Genomic DNA, 19,172 nt, shown 5'->3' on the forward strand with positions numbered 1-19,172 from the left:
TGGCCTTCCAAAAGAGGACACGACTAGAAATCAGTGGTTAAGTTGTATTTACGACACTGTTCCAGAACAGTTCAACCCAAATATTCAGATGTGTCCATCGCATTTTATAGAGTGTTTCCTGATCCTGGTAGCGTAGACTACAATGCCAGCTGTTCTGACTCACAGACTGTAAGTACGTTTTTTATATTTAAAGAATTTGCCACTGAAGACTCAATATATTAACATTTACATATAAATTTTATTTATTTTATTTGCCGTGGCAAGTTTTTTTTTATTAAGTAAATATAGAAATATAAATAGAATAGTATAATAGTGAACAGAAGTATTTAAAACAACAGAAACTATAAAAATGACAAAAGCACACAACAAAATTACTAAAACTTAAAATTAAAGCTAAAATATAAAAATAAAAGCTAAATTAATATATTAATAAATATTTCAATAGTAACTAAATAAGACTAAAGTAACACTGGTTTAGTTGCTTTGAAATACAAATTGCACATAAAGGTGTTCCAGTTGAAGTTTTTGAATATGTATGCACATATAATAATACTTTAAAATCCTTAAATGGTTTTCATGTTTTTTCTGTAATTTAATTTGTAGTCAAGGAGGCTCGTAACTTGGTGCCAATGGATCCAAACGGCCTGTCAGATCCATATGTGAAGCTTAAATTAATTCCAGACCCAAAGAGCGAGAGCAAGCAGAAGACAAAAACCATCAAGTGCTCCCTCAACCCTACATGGGACGAACACTTCAACTTGTGAGTGGCAAATAAACGTAACTGCAATCAAGTGTATTCATTTGTGTGGATGTGGATGTTTCACATGTGCAATGACTGTTTCTATCTTCGTGTTACCATAGTAACCTCAGAGATACAGATAAAGACAGGCGTTTGTCAGTGGAGGTGTGGGATTGGGATCTGACCAGCAGAAATGACTTCATGGGGTCGATGTCTTTTGGCATCTCTGAGCTGCAGAAACAAGGTGTCAACGGATGGTAAGCACTACCAGATACGAGATACCACCTACACATGAGACTTCAGTGCTCGAGGATTGAGACCATTATCTTCATCTGTTTGGATTGTAGGTTTAAGTTGCTGGGCCAAGAGGAAGGGGAGTATTTCAACGTTCCAGTTCCACCAGATGGAGAGGAGGGCAATGAAGAACTGCGGCAGAAATTTGAGGTGAAATCCACATCATTTTTCATTTGTATTCACACATTTTTTTACCTCTAGCTTTCTTCCCTTTCTGACATTATTCTGTTGTTTTTTTTTACTCTCCAGAGAGCCAAGATTGGCCCTGGCAATAAGAATACAGATGGCTCTTCAAAGAATGACATCTCTAAATATGATGCCAATGGCAACAAAGACCGCATGAAGCTCTCAGACTTCAACTTCATCATGGTGCTGGGCAAAGGCAGCTTTGGCAAGGTAGGACACACCATTCATTCATGTACACATTCTCATTTACACAAACAGCTGTGTTAGTAAAAGGGCTGGTGAAGCTAGCATGTTACCTTTTGAGATTGAGTTTTTTTTTTTTTTTTTTGAAAGAAATTAATACTTATATTGAGCAAGGACACATTACACGGATCAAAAGTGAGAGTAAAGACATTTATAAGATTTCTATTTCAAATAAATGCTGTTTTTTTAACTTTCTTTTCATCAAAGACACAAAAATATAAGGCAGCACAACTGTTTTCAACATTGATAATTAAAAGAAATGTTTCTTGAGCAGCAAATCACCCTAGTAGAATGATTTCTGAAGGATCATGTGACACTAAAGACTGAAATAATAATGCCAAAAATTCAGCTTCGCAGTCGCAGGAATAAATTTGATTTCCGGATATATTCAAATAGAAAACGGTTATTTTAAATTGCAATAATGTTTCACTTTTCTATGCATTATATAACATTTTACTGTAGCAAATAAACGCAGCCTTGGTGAGCATAAGAGACTTCTTTCAAAAATATTAAAAAAGCTTTATGACTCCAAACTGTTGAATGGAAGTGTATTTTTATTATTTCTAAAAGTGTTTAAAATTCTGTTCTTTTTAAAAATAGTCAGAAGTTTGGGAGAAAAAGTGTCCGTATTCAATATTCCATAGCCATACTCTCATTTATCAGTAAATGATTGAAAATTAACGCCACATTTATTTATAAATTAAATACATATGGGATATTTAACAAAAATTATGTCATTTGTAGGCTTTAAATTATGTAAATTAATTATCAAATCAATTATACATAATTCCGTAATAAATTATTACATTTATTTTTACATTGAAATTAACAATTATTAAATAATTTTTACCACTATCCCTATGTCAGTATCACAATAATCACGTTCTCCTTTACTCTGTTTTTCTGCAGGTGATGCTTGCCGAACGTAAAGGCTCAGATGAGCTGTACGCAGTGAAGATCTTGAAGAAGGATGTGGTCATTCAGGACGATGATGTGGAATGCACTATGGTGGAGAAAAGAGTTCTCGCTCTCTCTGGCAAACCACCCTTCCTCACACATCTCCACTCGTGCTTTCAGACCATGGTACACATCACACTCTCTCTTTACACACACTTTACACACAGATGCACATACACATGAAAAACACATTATAAACCCATAATCAATTGTGTTGTGATTGTTTGTAGGATCGTCTCTACTTTGTGATGGAGTATATCAACGGTGGAGATTTGATGTATCAAATACAACAAGTGGGAAAATTTAAGGAACCCCATGCTGTGTATGTATTCACTCCTAAAAACAAACACAAAACAGTTAAATTATGACAACATTTTTAAATGTTATAATTATACATTTAATAGCACAAAATAGTATTTTAAATTATTATTTTAAAACTGGACTAATGGCTGTTGGAAATTAATCTTTGCCAGCACAGGAATAAATTACATATTAATATTTATTAAAATAGAAAACAGTTATTGTTTAAATTGTAAAAAAATTCTTTCAGAAACATTACAAAATCTTACAGACCCCAAATGTTTTGTGTACAATATATAACTATTTCTGACATTTTATAAAAGCAATTATCATAGTCATCAGTTTGGTTTGTTGATGTGTCAGGTTTTAAGCATTAATGCTCATGCCAACCAACAATACTACTGTTATTTAGATTTATTCATAAGTCAGATCAGTAATTTAACTGGGTTTAATTCTATTTTTATTTTTTTTATTTTTTTTCAATCAGGTTCTACGCTGCAGAAATTGCCATTGGCTTGTTCTTTCTTCAATCAAAGGGCATTATTTACAGGTGAAATGTTTGTTTGTTTGTTTGTGGATGTACCCTGAGTGCTCACTAGTTTGGCATAGTGAAGAAATTAGAACACCACAATGCCAGAATTTAACAATCTATTATAATAATACACAAAGTAGTATGCATTACTTTTTGTCAATATTCCACTGTGCTGTAAATTGTCCCTAAAGTTAATTTGTGTCAGTTTTAAACTAATTATGAATAATATAGAAAATAATGAAATTGAATCTCATGTTTCGTGATGCATTGCATTATTTATTTATCATACTCAAACTGATGTCAGAGCAAATATTTACTAATATATGTGTATGTTAACTGTTGTTGCTCCCTGGTTTTGTGTAGAGATCTGAAACTGGATAATGTGATGTTGGATGCTGAAGGCCACATTAAGATTGCAGATTTTGGCATGTGCAAAGAGAACATGTTTGATGGGGCCACAACCAAAACCTTCTGTGGCACTCCAGACTACATTGCCCCAGAGGTGTGTGTGGACATATGAGTGTGTTATATTAATTACAGTGAGTCTATGTTAGTGTGCACAAGGCATATATATGTTCTCCTGTGTTACAGATCATTGCATATCAACCGTATGGCAAGTCTGTCGACTGGTGGGCGTATGGAGTTTTACTGTATGAAATGCTGGCAGGACAGGTAAACTAATGCTACGCTAACATTCTGGGTCTAAATTCAGATTGGATGAGCCATTTTCAGAAGTAATTATGCAATTGTGATAGATGCAATGGTGCTAATGTGCTTCCTCTAGCCCCCTTTTGATGGTGAGGATGAAGATGAGCTTTTCCAGTCCATTATGGAGCATCATGTGTCTTACCCGAAATCCATGTCCAAAGAAGCAGTGGCCATATGCAAGGGGGTAGGCAAATACACAATTTATACATTTTTGTCTATGCTTGCATACATTAACAAACACTGTTACGTCTGCAGCTGATGACCAAGCATCCAGGGAAGCGCCTGGGCTGTGGACCAGAAGGAGAACGAGACATTAAGGAACACGCTTTCTTCCGCTACATGGACTGGGAAAAACTGCAAAGCAAGGAAGTTCAACCCCCCTTCAAACCCAAAGCAGTAAGTAAAAATGTAGCTCTGTGTGTGTGTGTGTGTGTGTGGGTGTGTGGGTGTATCAGGTGGGTGCATCCTTTTTACACTTTTCTTTCTCCAAGTACACTGTATTTCAGTTGCAGTGATGGAAATTATTTCCATTTTTAAGTGTCTATTTTTCAAAGAAGATTTGGTGATTGTGGCCAAGATGCAGTGGTTCCAAACTGCTCAGTGCAGGAAGTAATGCGTCACTTCATGCTCTGCTGTTAAACCACAAAGATTATGAAAACACAAATATGTGAGGCAGTAAAGGTTTGGTTTTAGATTAAGGCACACAAACACTGCAAACAACAATAATGGAGCATTTTAAGAGTTTAAGCGTTTTTACTGTGTGTTTATTTTGCGGGTTGTCTCAGGATGTGGATATACAGTGACCCCAAAATATATTTGGACACTTAAATCACACTAAACTGTATACATTGTATTCATTTTAAAGACATGTAGCACCATTTTCAACAATAAAACAGTACATATGCTGTTTCAAGGCCGACCAGCTGCTTTGGCTGAACAATGTGAAGGTGAATAATGGTAATCCACTGCATTTGCATCACTTAAATGAATTCATATTCATGACCCAAGCTGTGCTGCTCTTGGCATATGGAGTTACTTTTGTGTCCTTTTTATTTAATCAAACATACTATGTTTGAGAGCAAAACTGATTATATTGTAATTAAAAAATAAAAGTTCTTGCTAAGAATGTTTTAATTACAAAAATAAAGTAATTGATAACAAAACTCTTGTCATTGCAAATAAATATTCGATGCAGTTCCCACACTTTTCATTCCGCGCCCATATATTTTGCTCTCTGTTCTGTCATTTTTTTTAAATCTTTGCTTGCAAGTTTTGCCTATGAGTGAAGCTGCATCTCAGTGGGTGGTAACAATGCACCAATATGAAAGCCCTGTTTCTATTGCTCACTTTTGCGCTTGGAGCAATAGTTTGGTCACACCCACTGCACGGTCCCAGTTGTTCCATGAAGAGGGTGCCTTTTAACACAGGGCTTAATACACAGTCTAATGTCCTAACAATTTTTATTTTTTATTTTTTTTACTGTAACAATTTTAATGGACCTTCAACTTAACATATTGCATAATACAGTTGAATGAGCCATGAGTCATTTCAGAGCAGTCTCTCTCAGTCGTGTTCAAGGGTGCGTTAAATATGACGGCGGCTGACGACATGCTATAATGGCCTAGCAAAATCCAAAATTTTACCATATTTCATTGTACCAACCTGCTTTTGTGGACCCAGGATTTACAGTATATTCAGTATAACTCTTCTTTCTGCCCATTTGGCACAGCTCAGCCATGTTAATTTAATCCTAATATACATTTACCCACCTATTATCAAACGCCTTCCTAGAAAATAAAACATTTTCTTCTTACATTGTGAATTCTTTTGACAAATTCATTATATATCCATACCTGGTAACAGGTACATTAGCTATAATAGGCTTAAGCTATACATAACAATTTATGAGATTAATACTGTTTTTTTGTTTTCCATAAAATGCACTTTAATGTATTTTAGGGAAATGCATAACTTTTTAAAATGCAATTTTGATCATATGAGGCAAAAATATATTATTTGTTGGCTAAATGTTGCACCTGCTTAGCGTTTCTCATATTAATATCTTTATTCTTATACAAATACCACAAAATGCATGAAAAACACATACAAACCATATACAGTCACAAAGAGTTTTTCAGACTTTATTTTTTAAATTTAAAAATATTTTTTTTGCAATCTTTTATATACAATATAATCAGTTTTGTTTGGTTGAATAAAAAAAGACTCAATAGTAATACTGGCATGTGCACTATATCTCTGAAGAACAGAAGTCATATTTGGTTTATATATATATATATATATCACAGCTGCAACAACGTTTAGGTCTAGTTATTAAAGTAACAATATTGGTAAAGTGATTGTCTTTAAGCTTTCAAATGGTATTTCATATAAGTGTATCCATAGCAACTAGGCATTTTGTATATGTGAAGGGAGGCTGATGAGATTTTAAATGCGTCTCCCACTTTTCAGATCATTCCTGAGCCCCCGCAGTTAACAGAGATTGCATTAGGTTTTTTTTAACATTTGATTTAATTATTTGATTTATTTTGATGATAAGTCTTTACATGTATAGATGACCATGTAACAGTGCAGCCTGAGTCAGGTTAAAAAAGTCTAAACATATATTTCTGATAATACATTTGACTATGGCCTGATTGGCCGAGTTTTAGTAAGCCCCGCCCCCACATAATTCTGCATTCAGGAGTGTGTGAGGTGAATTCAAAGAATAAATATTTAAACATTTAAATATTGAATTAAAATGATTTCACCCATTAACAGGTAAGTGGTTTGGATACAGATCCCTTATTATTTTCTCACAATCCTTTCACAGTCCCTCTTCATCTGCTCACTTCTTTTTGAATACTTGGAATTGACCAATTCCACAGATCACATTTTTCTGAATGCTGCCTCACCTGAAAACTAAATGCTTCTTTAACATGTGTTGACTTATATTCTGTCATAGTTAAACAATTGGCAGCATCAGGAATATGTTTCCAACACAGAAAATGATGTGCATGAAATGTTTGCTCAAATGAGAGCAGGAAGGTGTTTGTTATTGTTTGACTGCCAATTAGGGCTGGGCAATAAAATGATAATTATCGCGATATAATCTTCCTCGATAAAACGATAACAAGAGTTTGTTAAATGTTCAATATGATGTTTTTGCTCCAAAAGCAGAATGAAACCGCGCTACTCATTTGAACCACGCAACACAGACCATTTATCCACTCGGCTTCAAACTAAGTTCAAACGGTAGCGCAGCGCGAGCTCACTCGAGCAGATGCGTTTACTGGCTGATGAGTCTCAGTCATGTGACACTAAACAGCGCTGTGAGATCCAGTGTGAAGCGAAGAACACTAATGACTGTGATTTAAACTAGTTTAATGCCAGATGAAACAGCACTGACAAACAGTAGAAAGACTGGGCGCAGTGATAGTCAGAAGGCTTTTCAATCTACAAATTGCCATAATTTACCATACACTAACTGCACCATGGTATTGTGGCAAAAATATGGGATATTCATGTCGAATTTTATTTTATTATTAATTTAGACATGTTAAATGTATTACAGGAGTAATAGAATAGAAATATTTTGGTGAGTTAAGCTATAGCATTTAAATGTATTTAGATTACTGTTGTTCATACAAACACCTAGAAACCATGGTATTGAGGTGCTATATGTGTGGTTTTAACTGCTATCATGATTTAAATGTATGCTGCTATGGAAGACCAATGGTTCATTTTAATAAAACTCAAACCGAATAATTCAATTTCCCCATATAAACATACAATTTTACAGATGTTACTGTTTTTGATAATGAACAATTTATATCTGCCTCCTAACTCAAGCTATTACGACTGTCAACTCAAGCTACTATCAAATGTGCATTTCTAAGAGACAAGAAAATGTAATGTTATTAATATTGCAGCCTGCATTGCAAACTGTGCTGAAGATAAACGTCATCAAAGTCAGGCAACACAAACCTGTTTCATGATCTGAAACAATATCACTCATTAGAACTTGCAGAAACTAAGAAATAATTTTTTTTCTATTAAAATATTTAATTTGTTAAGGAAAAATGACTGGAAGAGTGTAAAGAATTCAAAAGATGGTGTTTGTCATGTTCTGACCATAAAGAGTCATTTAAAACCACAAATAATGGTCTGGTTTCTACAACTTTCACTTAGGAGCAAACATTTGCCTTTAAACTTGAAAGAAATAAAGATTTATAATTTATCGAGAGAATTATCGATTTCGTGATAATTTTTTTGGCCATATCGCCAAGCCCTACTGCCAATATGTGCATGTATTTTAGTTATGCAATATACTGTAGGTATGTGCTCATCATTTTCTGTCATTACACATTTACTCAGTTAAGACTGTTACGATAAAAGTACAGTTACTGTTATCACACTTTTTAATTATAATTTTTTTCTTTTTGCTTTCATTTGTCATTGATTCCTCATTTGTTTGCTCATGCCATACCATCATTTTCCCATCCCATATCTCTCTTCTCTCGTCTTCTCTACAGTGCGGTCGAGACGCAGAGAACTTTGATCGTTTTTTCACCCGCCATCCTCCCGTCCTGACCCCTCCTGACCAGGAAGTGATTCAAAACCTGGACCAAGAAGAATTTCAGGGCTTCTCATTCAATAATCCAAATTTTGCATCTGTGAAATCCAAGTAACCAGTTTTAGCCAAGCTCAAAATAGGGACCAATAAGATTACACGTCTTGAAATTACATAATGTGAATGAGCCAATGAGAGAGTTCAACCAGATTGATGGAGGAATGGAGGTCATTTCCTGCTTACTATTTCTTATTTGATTAAAAGGATCAAGGAAAGAGACTGACTAACTTTGTTAATTAACCTATAAAGAGTGAATGTGTGGCAGCTTTGCAAGATTTTGACTATTTGATGATTGATATATCATGGACTGTAGAGTTATTGGTTAAAAAAAAAGAGTATCTGGATAAATCCAGTGTCCTGGTCACATTTCACCCCTTAATAACAATAATAAAATTAATTTAGATTTTTTATTTATTTTTTTTGCTGACATAATTGTCATAATTAAAATTCTATAATGACAATTTAATGAGAATTAGACAAAATGTACTCAAATATGATAATAAATAATGTCTCAATGCAGAAACATTGTAATGGTTTTAAAAAATAGGCTTCATTTTATTTATTATAAACATGTTTTTTATTAAATTAGTTTTCATTTTGAGGTGAAACGTTAGCTAGACATGCCCTAGAGGTTTTAAGAGATTGACTCATTGGGCCTCATTCATGAAACATTCATAAATATGAGAGTAAATTCTGAGTAATTTGCGCGTAAAATGGACTTTCCCGAAAACTCTCCTCCGGATTCACAAACACTTCGTAAACTTCCGATTTGATAGTTAAACATGCGTATGTTAATGAATTCCAATGATTCGTAAATAGGGCCATCGTGCACGCTCATTCACAATTACCATAATCCCCGCCTATGAATTACAGCTATGAAAATTGCGTGTCCAGGAATGCAGTGGAATAATTGGCGGCACAGCGTTTTTCCAGCCGAGACGCTTTGATTGCTATAATTTGGAATATCCACGGCAGTAACGCATTACTAGTATCTCATTTTGAAGAATATTACTGAATATAAAAATGCAGTAACCAGCAATGTTAACTTCTCTATTGTTGTTGTACAAGTAGGATGATGGGTCGGTGTAGCCTCGTATTTGTCCCGCCCCTCCTCCATTGATTGGACGACTAGGTAAAAAGTGACAGTGACAAGCGCTGCATTTTACCCAAAGCTAAAAAGTTTATCAGCTCCCAGCTACAAAAAAAACAAAAACAGAGCAAATTAACTTGTAAAATATTATGACGGCAGTGCATCAAAATTCAGTATCATCAGTTTGCCAAAAAGAACACGTAATGTTTTACGCACCATTTACACTTGGTAGGGAGCAGGTGTAAATTTATTTCGTACCAACTAACATTTTGAAAATACGAACACTTTCATGAATCCGAAAATTTACGTCAGAACAGCTTTACGAACGATTTACACAAAAATTTGTTCTGCTCGTGTTTCATGAATGAGGCCCAATGTCTCTGATGAAACATATCTTTAGAATATCAAATATAGCCAAATCTTTCTGTCTCCCCCTCACACACTCGCACATACACAAACCATGCGCCTCAGATGAACCATTTACCGCTTATTGATCAGGATGTTTATTGGGTCACCCCATTTTAGTGCTTTTTTTGGGTTGGGTGTCGTACATGTGTTTGTGTGAAACTGTGCCAAGTCAGAGATTAAAGTTTAGGAACCGGTCATGCAACATGTAGTTTTTCAACCAGTGCTGCTTGGATACTCATAACCACATCCTTAAACCAACTGGAAATAATAGTGATATGACTACAACAACTTAATTCCAGATATGATTATTATGTAACTACTTACGAGAACATATCTTTTTATGTCATTATTCTGCCAAATCTGTGATGTATGACATTTTTTGACTTGTTACCTGTGCCTGGCAGTGTTTTGATCAAATTACTGTGAAACTGGACAGACTGTTTCTATAGAGGAAAATATATGAATATGTATTTGGAATATATTAATGATTTCTGTATATCTGTATATTTTCCTTCTCTGTGTTTATTCTTGCATACACAAACAATGTCTCTGAATACTGATATTTTAGGATAAGTTAAATATAGTACTTACATATGTACTGTAATTTCTAGATGACAATATTTCATTTCATTTACATAACTGCTTTTCTGATAAATATATAAATGATTTACTAACCTATAAAATGCAAAATTAACAGTAAATATTGGCATAATATATATATATATATATGTGTGTGTGTCTGACCCTGGACCACAAAAGCAGTCTTCAGTCGCTGGGGTATATTTGTAGCAATAGCCAAAAAAACATTGTATGGGTCAAATTTATTGATTTTTCTTTTATGCCAAAAATCATTAGGATATTAAGTAAAGATCATGTTCCATGAAGATATTTAGTAAATTTCCTTCTGTAAATATATCCAAACTTATGTTTTGATTAGTAATATGCATTGCTAAGGACTTCATTTGGACAATTTTAAAGGCGATTTTCTCAATATTTTGATTTTTTTGCACCCTCAGATTCCAGATTTTCAAATAGTTGTATCTCGGTCAAATATTGTCCGATCCTAACAAACCATACATCAATGGAAAACTGCTTTCAGATGATGTATAAATCTCAATTTCGAAAAATTGATCCTTATGACATATATACACATATGGTCACATATACAGTATATATATACTGTATATAACTAGGTATCTTATGCTCACCAAGGCTGCATTTATTTGATCAAAAATACAGCAAAAAACAGCACAATTATGAAAAAAAATACAATTTAAATTTTATACATTTTATATTGATGGTAAAGCATCATTACTCCAGTCTTCAGTGTCACATGATTCTTCAAAAATCATTCTAATATGCTGATTTGCTGCTCAAGAAACATTTATTAGCAATGTTGAAATTGGTTGTGCTGCTTAATTTCTCTGTGGAAGCCATGAAATTTTATCAGTATTTCCATAATCTTTGTTGAATAGAAAGTTCAAAAGAACAGCATTTATTTGAAATGGAAGTATGTTGTAACTTTATCAATGTTTTATTGTCACTTTTGATCAATTTAATGCATCCTTACTTAATAAAATATATAAAAAAAAAAAATTTAAAACATACTTTTTGGTAGCATAATTACACATTTTGAGTATATAGAAAATAAACAGGCTACCAGCAACAAACCAGCAGGGAATAGATTTTGAAACCTAAATATTGATAGTGTTATTTATAATGTGAAAAGTTCATTAAAAAATACATAGCCACAATGCTTTCATTAACACTTTCATTAGTTGACTATTTTTTTTAAATAAGCTATCAACAAACTCATCTGAACTCACACATATGCTTAATTATTATCCTAATGTAATAACATAATCATCCAAAAGAAGTGTTTTGCGCGTGTGATCAAATTGTGGGTCTTCTGGGTCTCACGAGGACATGATGGAGCAGTTATTGAGTAGGTACAGGGACCTGATTCTCAAGAAGTACTTCTCTCCAAGGCCCTTATTCTTGAGCAGGTTTGGGCCTCTAGCAGAAGGTAGGACTTTGTCTTGATTGTCCTCCATCTTGAATGAAAAGGCATTTGGTGTCTCTCTGTTCCTGGTTTGTGTGTTTAGCAGAACTTTGAGCTGTTTGTCTGCAGTTGGTGGCTGGACTTTCATGTCCAAACGTCCATCTCATTCTCATGGGTGTGTTTTAGATGTTTATGGTCCGGTCTGCTCTGCTCTGTACTGTCCCTCCATGTTATTTGTGGTTTAATTCAGCCTCTTCCAGACTGACTCTCAAAATATGTAGTTCTGTTAGTCTCTTTTGTCTTGAGTTTTTGATTCTGATGTAACTTCAAGCTGTGGTTTCATCTTCATCAGTTTCCTCTTGGTCTTTTTAGCTGTTTCTGACTTCTAGTTATCCTCTGTGGTGTTTGTGTGTGTGTGTGTGTTAACTTACTGTTTGTATGTGATTAAAATGACAGACATTTGCTTTAAAGACAACATAAAATCACAATAGAACCTATCTGCTGTTTTAATACTTGTTTCTGGTAATTTGGCATATTTTTCCAAAGTGCTTTCCTAATCCATCATCAAATTGCTCCACATCTGAAACGACTCTGATATCACCAAGGCCTTATATTAACCAAGTAACAGTTTTCATGCAATTTCTGATGGACAATTTCTTTTTTGTTGAATATCCTGATTATCTCAAAAACAAATAGCGTTGTAAAAGTAAAATAGGTTGCAAATGCAATTTTATGTTGACTTTGAAACCTAATTTTAACTGCATTTCTAGTAATTGTCTTACTGAAGTGATGCATAATGCAACATGCCAAATTTTTTTTTTTTAAAAGCCATTTTGTAGATGAAAAATTATATCATAGAGACAGAAAAAAGTAAAACACTTAATATTTTTATACAGTATAATATTGTACAAAAATTAATTAAGTCATCTTAATACAACGTTGACTAATGTGTATTTATAAATATTCATTGTTTTTTTCATAATACAATAATTCACTAATGTTAATTTACACAAATTAATGTTAAGATGTACACTACCAGTACCATTCAAAACTTTAGCTTTGGTAAGATTTTTATTTTTTTTAATAAATACTTTTATTTAGCAGTGATGCATTATATTGATCAAAAGTGACAGTAAAGACATTTTCTTTCAAAGAAATCCTGTTCTTTTGAACTCTCTATTCATCAAAGAATCCTGAACAATATTAAGCAGCACAAAGTCGAGTGAGACTGAAGACTGGAGTAATGGCCGCTGAAAATTCAGCTTTGCAGTTACATGAATAAATTACATTTTAATACATATTCAAATAGAAAAGTTATTTTTACCTGTAATATTATTTCAAAATATTACTTTTTACTGTATTTTTGATCAAAAATCTTTTTCTTTTTTTTTTATTCTTACCAACCCCAAATTTTTTAACAGTAGTATATGGGTAGAAATGAACTAATGTTAACATACAGAGCCTTTCTGTATTATATTGCTATTGAAATGGTTAAACACATTATTTTAAAAAATGTGTAAATGGGTAAGAAACTTGATCTTTGACCTTTAACACCTTGCGTTCAGGTTACTAGTCATAACCTTGCATTCATAACTCTCTCTGTTTTTTTCTTTCAGAAAAATCGACGGGACACAGGTAATTTCGACAAGGAGTTCACCAAGATGGCGGTTGAGCTGACACCAACAGATAAACTCTTCATTATGAATCTGGACCAAAATGAATTCCAAGGCTTCTCCTACACCAACCCTGAGTTTGTCATTCAGGTTTAACAGCAAACTCCAAACGCTTGCTCCATTCAGGTGTGAGAGCAGGAGGCGGTCTTATTACCCAGAAAGCATTATTTTGTCCCTGTGCATCTTGATTGTCCTCTCTCTTCACTTAAAAAGACGCAAACCCAGCAGGATCATACAGAACCAAACGAGGATTATACTCAGTCACAACCTCAACCTCAGAAACTCTGAATTGAAATCGACAGAGGAGAGAGAACGATTATAAAAGAGTGTATTCATAGTCTCCATGAGAATGTCTTGTCTTTTCATCTCCATGAGAATTATCCTACCTCTTTCTTTTACACATTCTCTCCATATATTCAGTCAGCTTTTTCCTGCAGCCCCTCGTTTCCAAAAGAATTAGCCTGACAACATGCAGCACTAATGGCTTTTTCCAGAGCTAATTAAGCTTAATGCAACCTTTTAAGTTAAAATCTGGTTTAAATTAGTAAAGCATTTTTTTTATCAATTCAAAGTCAAGTTGCTGTGCATGAGTAAGTGGTAGATAAGCAAATATCCTCAAGAATATATTGCTAGATGTTCATATAAATGGTTGATATCTTCCAGCTTGGTCTGAGATTTCAGCACAAGCTTGCGTTAGCATTACAGCAAAACAGTCAAATAATGACATCCATATGGCTTTTAGTTTTCTCCCAGCATAATGGCTTCTGTTCATGAGAGGCTCTTAAAAATGCATTATTTATGATAGCTTGAAGGAAATACATAGGCCATCAGGCTTGATTTAGAATTTACATGCAACTCAAAAGCACATAGAAAAAGCTTTGAAAATCTAAATGTTTACATGAAAACAGTTCACTTTAGTAGTCCCAGAAATATGTTGATTGTTTGCCTTTGTTATACATATCCTTTTGGTTTATTAAGTGTATTAGGTATATTGCAGATCAATAGAAGTCTGATATTAAAACAGTCTTAAATCAGTTAATGAGCTTATTTGTGAAAGCATCACATTGATTTTGAAGAGTTTTTTTAAGTTTAATTTTTTCTGGGAATTCTGTGCTCTCGTGGTTATGACATACTAAGTCATATTTATGAGATAAAAGAGGTAATTATGACATAAGTCATAATTATGACCTAAAAAGTAAAAGTAATATTTGTCATAATTAGAACTTTGTATGTCATATTTTCAACTTTTTACATAATAATTAGGACGTTTCATGCATTTAAGTTTACAATTTTGACTTTTTGTCATTGTCGACTCACAATTTCGACTTTTGATAGTGTAAAACTTCTGACTTTTGTCAGAATTTTGAGCTATGTCGTAATTTTGACTTTTCCCCTCATAATTATGACTTTTTTATGTCTCAGTTTTTACTTTTTATGCCATAATGACTTCGTGTCATAATTATGATTTATTAAAGAATTCATCAATTTTTTCCCTTATGTTGCGGAATTGGATTTTTACAGAGAAGTTTGCATAATGCCCATTTTATGGTTAAAAACCGAGTCTAAGAAAGAAACCTTCTGCAAGCATGACAAAGAAAATTTAATTCAAAAAGCAGTGACTGTAGCATTAAATAACATGAAATAAATAGATGAAAATATGCTTATGAAAAAATGGATAATGAATTAGGAGACACAGGTCTTCAATAAGGCCACAGAAAAGTGCAACCGTATGATAATGCAGACTCCTGATTTGCAAAATGATGAGAATAACAAATACTGACTGGAAAATGTTATAATGCACTTTCAACCTTTACTATGTTTCAAGAATTAAGTTTCAGCATTTCTTTTCATTGTATTCATGAACAGATGACGGGTGCATGCGGTTGCAATCCTTGACAAAGTGCGTTAGTGCTGTTTATTGAATTGGCATCAGGGGTTGCATATCACTGGCTGCACAGAATGTGATTCATACTTTATGAGCTGAAGAACTATAACCACCAACTGAAACCCTAATGTGCCATATATTTTTGTGGGGGAATCTGCAGTGTTTGGGGAGCTCGTAATGTGCCATGTGTCTGTGTTAAACAGACTCCACAAGGAGTTTTAGTCTACCCTATGCATGCCTGGTAGAGCCCTTGCTCTTAAACTCGGTGTTAACTTATTAACCAAGTGTTTCAGTAATGGTTGGATCTGTTGTAGCATAGATCTTAATAAGGGTTATGGTGTGTGAACATTTCATTTATGTTTTATTTTGTAATTAGATATATGAAATAGAAATATATTCTAGTCTTCCAAATGAAAACACATTGTGTGATCATGTAAACAGTGAAGCGTATCTGCTTTTCCTGAGGTGATAACTGGAAAAATGGGGATAATGTATAAATATATTGTATAATGTTTATTGTATAGTGTATATAGAGGAAAATGTTTGTGAAAGACCTGTAGCCTGAACTATAAAGATGTGAACGCCAGAAAGAAGGATAGAAAAGCTGTTATTTTAAAACAACTGTATGTAATTTTTTACCTTGAAACATCAGTTTCAAAAATCAATCTGACTTATAATAAAGCAAATGGCTTCTGTTTCTTTTCCGTTTTCCCCTCAAGCGTTTGAGGAGGATGTAAGTTTGATGAATGGGTATGAAATTCCGCAAAAAGGGCGGATTGCTTTGCGGCAGCAACAAATGCTTGTGTAATTACAACAGTGGTATGTTTACGACAGTGAATTCCGCTCACTTAACTGAGCTGCAAAGTCGCATAAATAGACAAAACTACATACAATTGCTTTAACTGGACGTTTTATGAAAACGTGTAGCTGACAGCCTTACTAGCATTCCTGTCCTGAACTATTGAGTTAAATCTCTTCGGCATGTGCGTAACTGTAAATGAATAAATGAATAATGTGGCCTTTACACGACCAAGGCAATTGTCACACCTCAACCAAACATGCACTATTGTAAACCCCTGGCCCTGTCAATATTTTAGTTTCATGTTTTAATATATCATATTTTAATGATGATTTATTTTTTTTATGATGGCTTTAAAGGGCTTCCTGTACAAGACTCAATCCCCCCCAAAACATGTTTTATACTATGCAAGACAGATACATGTCAGCAATGACACATTAACATCCAGACAGCAGCAGTGGTTGGCTATGGGGAGGGCTATCGCTGGTGATTGCAGAGATATTTTGCATGTTATTTATTTATGCTATGTGTATTATTAAAGCTTTTTCAAATGCCAAACTGTGTGTTCATAATATTTGTAAGTTTGTGTTATGAGGTTGTAAGGTTATGAGTCCATAAGGTTACTGGCTCATTCGCAAGAAAACTAAGAAATGTGTACCTGAACGATTTCAGGATGTTTTTCTATTTAAAAGGTTACTGCTTAAAGGGATATCTCACCCAAAAAGGAAAATTACTCACCCTCAAGTCATTCTAGGTGTATATGACTTTCTTCTTTTAGACGAATGCAATAATTGCTGTGAATGGTGGTCGAGATTTTGAAGTAAAATAAAGTGCATCCATTCATCATAAAAAAAGTACTCCACACGGCTCTGGGAATCGTGAACACGTGTATGACAGTTAGCGGAAGATAGAGATTACGGTTTATAAAGTTTTAAATATGGAAATTTGTCTTACAGAAGGCCTTTATTAACCCCCCGGAGCCATGTGGAGCACTTTTATGATGGATGGATTGATGTACTTTTTGGGGCTTCAAAATCTCACCCCCCATTCACTGCCATTATAAAGCTGGAAGAGCTTTAACATTTTTTTACATAACTCTGATTGTATTCATCTGAAAGAAGAAAGTCATATACAGGAGCATCTCAATAAATTAGAATGTCGTGGAAAAGTTCATTTATTTCAGTAATTCAACTCCACCTAGGATGGCTTGAGGGTGAGTGAATCATGGAGTAATTAAAATTTTTGGGTGAACTATCCCTTTTACTTTGCCACAGATAGGTCTATTGCTGAACCACCATGGGGGCACATCTCCCCTAATATTCATACTAGTATTGCAAATATGTTTTTCTAATTTCTGATTCCGATTTTAGTGGGAAAACAACTACAAAGTGGAAAGGATGATATTTTAAATATGTATATGTGATGCTGATTTGTGAAAATAGAATTAATAGTTATGCCTTACACTCTACAGAATGAAATATATAAATATAAATATAGTACCTGTGGTTTAACCTGTTAAATATAATCAGAATCAGAATCAGAATCAGAAGAGCTTTATTACCAAGTATGTTTACACACACAAGGAATTTGACTTAACGACAGGAGCTTCCAGTGTAGAAGAAAGTACAAACATAGTGCAGACATACATGATAGTGTAGACATACATAGGAATAACACAGTAGGGATGTAATATAAAACTAATATAATAAAAATAAAAAAACTTTAAAAAATACAAAATTGAATAATGTACTATATACAGAAATAGAAGTATAGGAAAAAATTTAATTGTTTAGATAAATGTACAGATATGTTTATTAGTGTGCAGATAGATATGTTATTTACAAAGTGTGCAGTTTAATATAAATATACTAATGTATCAGTCATTGCAGTAAGTCATTGGGATACAAACACTTCCCTGTGAATCAAAGTATTATATAAAGCAGGAACTGTAGATTATGAAACATAGGGTACAGTTAGACTTTACAGTGTTCATGTTACATTCTACATGTAAAAACAACGTAGGCCTACACTGTAAAAAATGACCGTGAATTTAATGGTAAAAGACTGTAAAAATGCTACAGTAAAAACCTGTTAAATGGTTAACGGTAAATTCCCCTTCAGATTTCAGTACTTCAATGGGTTGGTATATTAACATTAAATCAGTTAATGAAATTATGGTATTTAAGTAAAAACCGTAAAACGTTGCTACCGTATTTTTTACGGCAAAATTCTGGCAACCACAGCTGCCGGTTTTTTACCGTAAATTTTACGGAATTTTTTTTACAGTGTATATAATAGCCAATTATATAGTGTCCAACCATTTATATTTTCCTTTTTTTTCGACTTTTACTATTTTTGAGTTTCAACAACACTAATTCAAAGTCGTCCAAAAAGAGTCATATACTATAAAACAAAATTTTAGATTTTGGTGTACATTTAACATCTAATAGGCCTATGTGTAATTTGAACAACGGTGTTAATAAACGTAGGCTACGTGTTCTCTCAATATGCGCTCAAATTAATCGCGTTGCTATAACAAATTGATTGTAAACGACCTTGTGAAAATGACAAAATGTTATATAAATTGGTTTATTTAACCCAATGATGCATTGCGTAAGTTTATCTGTGCTGATCACGACACTATCGAGCGCAAAGTGAGAGGCGGTGCTTTACATCCACAATGAGGAGCAGAGACCCATCAGAGGCTCAGTCAAAACCACCTCACC

General features: G+C 33.7%; 1 protein-coding gene across 1 annotated transcript in view; it reads left to right on the forward strand.

The window, feature by feature from the left end:
- LOC107590741 (protein kinase C beta type-like) overlaps positions 1-8,970 on the forward strand; it is a 29,239-nt gene extending 20,269 nt beyond the window's left edge. The window contains exons 4-15 of the mRNA XM_016279649.1: positions 604-760; positions 862-996; positions 1,087-1,183; positions 1,283-1,429; positions 2,372-2,545; positions 2,650-2,741; positions 3,207-3,269; positions 3,615-3,753; positions 3,843-3,923; positions 4,036-4,143; positions 4,215-4,355; positions 8,492-8,970. Coding sequence (XP_016135135.1) covers positions 604-760; positions 862-996; positions 1,087-1,183; positions 1,283-1,429; positions 2,372-2,545; positions 2,650-2,741; positions 3,207-3,269; positions 3,615-3,753; positions 3,843-3,923; positions 4,036-4,143; positions 4,215-4,355; positions 8,492-8,647 — 1,490 coding nt within the window. The 3' untranslated portion in view covers positions 8,648-8,970. The remainder of the gene's footprint in view (positions 1-603; positions 761-861; positions 997-1,086; positions 1,184-1,282; positions 1,430-2,371; positions 2,546-2,649; positions 2,742-3,206; positions 3,270-3,614; positions 3,754-3,842; positions 3,924-4,035; positions 4,144-4,214; positions 4,356-8,491) is intronic.
- The last annotated feature ends 10,202 nt before the right edge of the window (positions 8,971-19,172 follow it).

This window comes from Sinocyclocheilus grahami, unplaced genomic scaffold (assembly GCF_001515645.1).
Source record: "Sinocyclocheilus grahami isolate Dianchi unplaced genomic scaffold, SAMN03320097.WGS_v1.1 scaffold132.1, whole genome shotgun sequence".
Lineage (NCBI taxonomy): Eukaryota > Metazoa > Chordata > Actinopteri > Cypriniformes > Cyprinidae > Sinocyclocheilus > Sinocyclocheilus grahami.